Here is an 8,335-nt window from a genome sequence, read left to right as displayed (position 1 = left end):
AAAGAAGGGTTTAATGTAATCTATGAGCTTCTTTAGGTATTTAATGTTTAATTTACTTAAACTTTTGAGTTTCACGATAGTTTGATTATATATACTTCAAGAATTACAGAAGTGAAGAATGGAACCATCGACTTTTGAGATGATAAATTGTGTCTTATTCATTGAACTATATCTAGGTCAATGATTTCTAGGGTTGCTAAAATTCTTAATATGGTTTATCAATACACTTTCTTAGTATTTTTAGTTAAAAGTACTATTGTGATTACAACATGAGTGTATGATTAGGTTTAACCATTATCTTTATCCCACATGATTCTAATAAATTTCTCAAATCAAAGCCATTAAACAAGGCTTTAAATTTAATGGCTTTCTATAGTTAATTAATATCGAACACCATCATACACTAGAATGTTATTTCATTACTCTATACATGATTTTAGCTACAAAATTGAATTACTGCGTTTTCCCATTACTCCATATGCAAAGACAAAAAAAAGCTCCTTTATCGAAAAAGCCCGTACTTCTTTATTGAAGTAAGTATAAACATTCCAGTTCAAAATTTCTTACAAATAATCTTAGTGAAGTCTGACCGATATTTTGTATATCAGAACTAGAAAAGATCTGTCAAAATAGAGTATGTTGTACGTTATGAAAAAAATACGTCGATGTACTGCTCTTAATTCAACTACTTCGACTCGTTATGAAACACGAACGAGCAAAATCTTTTCCCATCAAGAACTTTATTTAAAACAGTACACAAAAGAAAACCCATTTCTGTCCATACCAAAACTCATAGTGGAGAGCCATTTTGGGGTCTCTCTCTCTCTATAAATATGGAGTGTTTTGGGTTTTTCTTCTCCATATCATAAGGTGAGAGAACCAGGAAGAGACATAAAGATAAATTAATGGCTTCTCGATCTTCCCTTTACTTCTCTCTCCTCTTTTTCCTGCTCTCTACTGCCGCCATTGTTGCACCTTCTGAAGCTCGCAACATACCTGCAAGTCCAATTGCAAGCACAGAAAGTAAGAATAAAACCCTCTTCTTCTTCGTAACCATTTTTGTTCGTTATGAATTTTCTAAGTGTTTAAAATATACATTTTAATGTGATTGCGAAATTTAGATTTTCGATAGTTTGAATGAGTTTTATGATTGGAAATGTTACAGGAGAGATGATTGGATTACGAGACTATGGTGATGCTCGTGCCAATCATCGACACGAACCCCACCATCCTCTTGGTGTCGAAGGTAAGATTATAGTATTCATAAATTATTATTTGAGAGTTGGGACGATATTTATCTCGTAATTTACTCTATTGTATATGATAGTTAAAAACAGACAACCACATTAAATAATTTTTCGATAATATTTTATTAAGTGGTTCGTGTTTTTAGTTGGATTTATGTTTATGATGAAAGTGACTTATTTATTGATTAATAATGATTTTATTTAGTTTGAATAACTATAAATTTATCTTAATTCATAAATTTTTATTTATTTCAACTAAACTAACTCAGATAAATTTATAATTGAATTCAAATCAATACAAGTTGGATTGGGTTGATCAAACTTTCAGGCTATTATGTGTGATTCCGCATTGATTGGAGAGGGAAATGAAACATTTCTTATCACGATGTGGAAACTTCTCCCTATTAGACGCGTTTTAAAACCATAAGACAAACGACAATGGGTAATGAACCAAAGTGGGCAATATCTACTAATGGTAGATTTGAGCCATTACAAATGATATCGATATCAGATCTAGACACCAGGTGGTGTGCCATCGATGATGCTGGGTCTCCAATGGGGTGAATTGTGAGATCCCACATAAACATGAAGACAATATCTACCAGCGTGGGCTTGAACGGTTACATTAGATCTTCCTATTCCAATAGTTTGCTCGATTCAATTTGTATGAATGATTATGTTTGTAGGTACTCGTTGTTGTTGTTCTTATTATTGTTCGTTAATTTTGGTAGGATATAAGAAGGAGTTGGATGATTGATGAGAAGCGAATGGCAAGCAAATCATTGGTAAAATGATGGTGGCAACTACTCGATGAGATTAGTACAACAATAAAAACATTATGATATCTCTTTGCATCCATGCCCTTTATCTATGTATCAAACTTAAAAGGATATTGTTACTATTAAAGTTTCTATTATACTCGTCATGCCCAAAACATATCGAGATCTAATGTAACTAGTTTACATTCAGACATATTTAGTAGCGTTTGAGGTAAGTTTGACTTTTGTTTGGTCACTTTTAACGTATTTTTTAACTAAAAGTTGATTTAAATTGCTGCTGTTCGATGAATTGAATGGTATATTATGCCATAACTCAATGTCTTGGGTAAGAAGCAAATCGAGGAATAAGGGCAACTAAGTGGCTTTACTATTGACTTGGTTGAATGACTTGTTTGTTGTATGAATGACGTGTGTTCTGTGGTACCTAGACGAGTCATGTCTTGTGATTGGTTGACGGGTACTATGTTATGTTATGCTATGATATTTGTTATGTTGTGAAACAAGTTATGCTATGCTATGTTATAAGTTATTCTATGATATGATATGGTATGAAGTTATGTTGTGCTATCGATATTGTATGATGCATGAACCTCCATATGCTACGCCATGTAAACTATGTTAATTTAGCCGTTCTATGCCTATGAGACATTAGAAAGACAAGTATATTAATCGTGAAACATAAGATAAGTATTACATACGTATGTCTCATGGGAGCGCTATGTTAGGAAAAGAATAAGGTATGATTTGTGTTATAATTATATGTCATGTTTTGATGCTCCGTGACCTTATGTATTTTGTATGTCAAGTGTATCGGATACTTCCGTTATGATTAGTACGGAGACGTACACTACAATATTATGTACACTGTGATATTATGCTTGCTTCTTTCCCTCTGTGGCTTCCAATAAGGTGAGTATACGCTAGCCCGACAGTTAAACCCAGAGGGTATGATATATGAGCCTACTTGGTGGGTCCATGTGTGCGTGATATATGAGCCTACTTGGTGGGTCTATGTGTGCGTGCTCAACCGTGTATAGAGAAATACTACACATTCAATTATGTCCGAACTAGAAAGTAGAGACTAATGTCATGATGTTCGTAGGTCCCATCATGATTGCATGTGTTTGTCTTGCAACGTGCTATTTTTTTTTTTCAAGTAAAAATGCAACCATGTTTGAATGAGGTATACATTCTTAATATCGACAATCATCGTATTCAATAAACATCGATCTAGCTCAAAATATCCATGTCAGATCATACTTCTACGAAGGACGAATACACACAATAGTTCATCGAAAAATTGACGTAGGAGTCTATGTTCATCGAAAAAAATAACAGAAGCAAAAACCAAAAGGATCTATGTCAGCACGATACCTGACGTAGGAGTCTTTACATTCCTCGTGCTACTGCTACCTTCTAATACTGACGAATTTTTCCATGTCTGTCTACAAAAAGGTTCCAATGGACTAACCTTACTCTATTTCATAATTTTGAGAGAATGTTAAGCAGCATAAGACCGTAAACAAACACCCAATTCCATCACCTATGATATGAAGACAAACCAGTAGAACAAAAAGAATGTGTATTTTAAAAAATATGACTAACACATAAAAACATTAAGGAATGAAAATGTTTTTACCGCCCATAATAAATTCAACAAGCAAACTTCATTCGTGGACGGGGTTGGAAGATGAGAATTTAAAAGAGTAATAATAACATAAAGAAAATCAAGCCAACAGAATCAGAGAACATGTTATGCAGCACATGCACATATTTAATTCAGAATGATCTTGTTATGCTAGTTTTATATAAAAAGCACGGTGCATTTTTTTAATAATCTCATAATAAGAATAGAGCCTTGTTGTTTTGAAGTGAGCTGGATGACTATATTTACGGGAGCAAACTCTAGGCCAATATGAAACACGTAGATGCAAGTTATAACTTGGAATGAAAGATAATTATAATTAGCTTTGTCTATGATATGAGAACCGATTAGAAACAATGTGTCGATAAGAAAAGTTGATTAGTGAAGCAATCTGGGATTGTGAGGATGACAACTTACTAATTCTTTCGTATATACTTTGCTAACTCCGTTGAAATTGCATAAAGTTGCCCCGTGGCATGACGAAAGTACTTGTTTCGTTCTCCACCAAATATCCAATGCTACTTTACTCTCTTGTGGCAAAGAAAAAAAAAATGTTTAGGAAATCAAAGATTACAGATTTCGACAATTAGCGTTAGCGACAAACATAGAAGTAATTCTCACTTCATGCAACCAATATAAACTCGAGGCTTTGTTCGATGTGCAGCTAAAGTTGATCCGAGAGTAGCTGCAATAAATCATAAAACAACTCATAATCAAAGCTCCTAAAATAACAACATTTTGTTCCAAAAGCTTATCTTCTATCTCGATCAACCAGATGAAACCAAAGATTCAATCGATTTCTATAGAGAAAAAATAATTTCAACATTTACCTACGCTGTTGACTCTAATATAAAAATCTCTATTGGTAAGCTCCAAAAGAAGTCTAAAATTATAGCGCCTAAAATCATCCCTGCCAGCAAATCGCTTTGCCTGATAACAACAGGAATTGAAGAAATTAGGGGTGTACATTCAACCCGACAACCAAGACCAACTCAACCCGAGCCATAAGGGTTGGGTTGGGTTGGGTTGGATTAGCATTTCGGGTAGGGTTGAGTTCATTTTTCTAAACTCGAAGTGAATTGGTTAGGTTTCGGGTACGTAGGACAAAACCTTCAAGTTGACTCAAACCAAATAAAAATATATAAAATATATTAAAAATCTCTCTATACTAATTGGTTTGCCAATGCCCTTAGACGCTTGACAAATTCGTGTTTCTTTTTAATTAATTTATTCAAATTTTTTTATATTATTTTATTATTTTTAATTTGTGTGTGGACTATTAATACATTTTATTCTACTCTTAAATAATTATTCACACATTTTATACTATTTTTAAATATATTGTTTACGATATAAATAAACTAACAAACCATTATTTAATTATATAATTTATGATAGGTTTATTAATTATGATTTATACATACATTTAAATTATTTTGAAACAAATGTTTATCGTATTCAAAATGATTCTAAAAATTTAAATGTTATAGTGTTACCGTATCTTCTGGATCAACATACCGTGGATAGAAAATTAATTTAAATACATTATGTTATTAAATTAAAATAAATAATTCTAAATTTTAATGTATTTATTATATATTTATTGCAACATTTTTATATCACATTTCATATTTTTTTTTTTTATATTTTTCTAAGATCTCTATAAGTAAACATACCTCAATTATAATTAAATATTTTTATAGTATTTTTTATTTTTGTTATATACAATATCTTTAAATTAATTATTTTTATTATTTATTTAATTTTACGAGGTACCTTTATATTTTTCTTACTCTAACTAATTCTAAAAAAATGTTGGTATTTAGTTGTCTTTAATTTCATGAGATATATTTAACTATGTTAATATGTTACCATTTTTGCACGTTGTTTTTTATTGATTTTTTTTTTAATTATATCTCTCCTACCATATTTTCTAAATTTCTAGTGGGAAGCTATTAATGGCAAGTTTCTTGTAGTGTTCACCGCTCATGTCCAAGATAAGAATCAAGATTCAGAATCTGTATTCGACAATTGATGACCCCGACATTCTCCTACGACATAGACACACTACCTACTTCTTGCATAAAAGTGATGACTATCTCCACAGACTAACACGAGTCCTTTTAGTGTGTTTTATCCTCACCCACATGCACCAAGTATGAAAAATTCCTAAGAAGGTCACCAACCATAGAATTACTCCAAGTAAAGCACGTTTAACTATGAAATTCTTACAATTGAGCCACCGAAAAAAAAAAAAGTGTACCTCGTTGGGACAGGTAGTTTCTATTTTTTTAAAGCATTTCTTAGGAATCTTATCTTAAAGATGGCTCTTATTTAGATGTAGTCTCGGTTCATTCATATACCACTTCTTTACTCGAGTATGATATAAGAATTCTATCGTTAAACTATAGCAAAGGAAGCAATCACAAATTTTATCTTTATCAAATAGGAAGCCTCGACAAATTTTATTCATATTCATAATTATCGCTTAAATGGTTAATATGCATTAAAAGTTAAAACATTCAAACAACCTCCTATAATTGCAAAAGGTATTAACTTTGGCCAGATTTCAAGATTTCTTTTCTTTTGCCTTTTTTGCCTTTAAAATCATCATTCCCTTCCATCTATTTCGGCTCGACCTTTCATTCCATTCACACGTTTAACTGAATAAAATTTCTATTTCTTATAAATAGATCTCGCTTCACATTTCATTATCAATTGTAAGAAACACAAAGAACCAACATGGAGTTCAAAGCTAGTCTATGCCTCGGTTTCTTACTCTCGTTCGCTCTTGTCAGCTCAGCTCGAATCATGTCTGATTCAGGTACATAACCCGCTATCAACTCATATAGTCTAAATTATATGGCTCATGCACTTCATCCCTTTTATAGAGACACAATCTAATATGTGAATCAAACATTTGTTTATAATCATTGAAGTTTCAGGAATACAAGGTAATAGGATTGTGATAAACGATTATCCTGATGCCGGTCCTAATCCTAGTCATAGTCCAATAATACCGTCGGCGCTGCTACCACCACCACAATTTGAACCTGTTGAGGTTTCAGGAATACAAGGTAATAGGATTGTGATAAACGACTATCCCGATGCCGGTCCTAATCCTAGTCATAGTCCAATAATACCGTCAGCGCTGCTACCACCACCACAATTTGAAGATTTTGACGTTGTCACGAAGCCCTAAACAAATCTGTTTGTTGAAATGGAACATGTTGCTAGCAACATCAGCAAGAGAGCTTAAATAAATAACTACTTTATGTGTCGACGTTATGTTGTGTATACACATCACTTCATTTATGATGAAATAAAGATTGAAATTAGTATGGCAATATATGAAAATGTCGAACACTGAAATCTCTCTCTTAATCATTTCTTTTCTTTTGCTATACTTATATCGTTTGATTTGTAGATATGTTTCGTAACCTCAAATATTTCTTTCCATTGGACCTCGTATTGGTTAATTTTAATAAGGATGTGGACCTCGGAAATAGAAGTATTGTTCATACTCACGTAGTATTTGAAAACCATTAATTCTTTGCCGTGTGCTTCGGCTGTTACACATTAGATTTGTATGAATCATTTATGTTTGCATCAAAAGTTAGTAACTCTGAAAAAGAAATTTTCTATGAAAGTTTATATAAAAATTATGGTTATACAAAAGAAATTGTGTACGAAATCTGAGTATTTTTCCATATTCCTGAGAGAGAAGGTACCATAAACTCGAGAGCATTTCAAATCTCCTTTCCGAAACTCGTAAGTGATCATTGAGTGGTGCATGGGGGTGGAAACAGCCCGTGGTTCCATGTAGACAAGACAAGTTGATGACCCGATAGTAGTGCCCAATTGACCACTCGAAGACTAAGACAAGACAAGTACCATGATGCGATTGAGGAGGACGGTACATCATCTAACACACCACAAAGATGTGCATAAAAGCTCCACGACATCACACCGTTCTTCAAGCATGATCCGTTCTAGCAATTTTGTCATTTCTAACATTTTTTTTTTTTTACCCTCCTAGAGATTTTGTCATTTCCATAAACTAACACGAGTTATTCAAGAATGCTCCGTCCTCACTCATATGCACCTAAGGATGAAAAATTTCTAAGAAGACACTCAACATCAGATTACTTCAAGTAAAACACACTTAACCATGAATCTTCTATGATTGAGCCACCGAAAAAGAAAGTAAATGTTATTGGTATAGATAGTAACTTTCAATTCTTTTAAACAATTTTTAGTCATCCTATCCCTAGCATTGCTCCCATTCGAATGTGGTATCAGTTTATTGATGTATCCCCTTATTCTTATTGCATACGAGGTATGATATCGATATCTTCCAAAGATCGACAGATCTTTTATATTCATAATAATCATTACAAATAAGCAATATATATAAACTAAATTAGGTAATAATTTTTTATATTGGTTAAATGATTAAAATATAATACATATGCATTAAAAGTTGAACGTTCAAACAACCTCCTATAATTAGCAAAATGGTATATTAACTACGCCAGTTCAAAACGTTCTTTTTTGCCTTTAAATCATAGTTACTTTCCTTTCATTCCATTGGTCAGTTTCAACGGAATAAAATTTTCGTTTCTATATATATTATACTCACATTTCATCAAGAAATACAAAGA

The 8,335-nt window shown here is 32.4% G+C and overlaps 1 protein-coding gene across 2 annotated transcripts; it reads left to right on the top strand.

Annotated features, from left to right (window-relative positions):
- Positions 1-6,390: 6,390 nt before the first annotated feature.
- Positions 6,391-6,952, top strand: LOC111452214. 2 transcript variants are annotated; one of them, XM_023092815.1, is made up of 2 exons: positions 6,391-6,495; positions 6,617-6,952. In XM_023092815.1, the coding sequence occupies exons 1-2, from the start codon at positions 6,414-6,416 to the stop codon at positions 6,871-6,873; spliced, it is 339 nt and encodes a 112-aa protein (XP_022948583.1). In that variant the 5' UTR covers positions 6,391-6,413; the 3' UTR covers positions 6,874-6,952. The 2 variants fall into 2 exon arrangements, with proteins under 2 accessions (XP_022948583.1, XP_022948582.1); XM_023092814.1 differs by having other exon boundaries at positions 6,611-6,952.
- Positions 6,953-8,335: the final 1,383 nt, after the last annotated feature.

Source organism: Cucurbita moschata, unplaced genomic scaffold (assembly GCF_002738365.1).
Source record: "Cucurbita moschata cultivar Rifu unplaced genomic scaffold, Cmos_1.0 Cmo_Scf00014, whole genome shotgun sequence".
Classification (NCBI taxonomy): Eukaryota; Viridiplantae; Streptophyta; class Magnoliopsida; order Cucurbitales; family Cucurbitaceae; genus Cucurbita; species Cucurbita moschata.
This window is presented reverse-complemented; position numbering and strand designations above follow the sequence as displayed.

What these genes read in the sequence shown, in the direction of transcription:
- LOC111452214 (XM_023092814.1), top strand. Translation starts at nt 6,414, where the DNA reads ATGGAGTTCAAAGCTAGTCTATGCCTCGGTTTCTTACTCTCGTTCGCT. An exon ending in TCGAATCATGTCTGATTCAG is followed by an intron (nt 6,496 to 6,610) that starts GTACATAACCCG and finishes TAATCATTGAAG; the next exon opens with TTTCAGGAATACAAGGTAAT.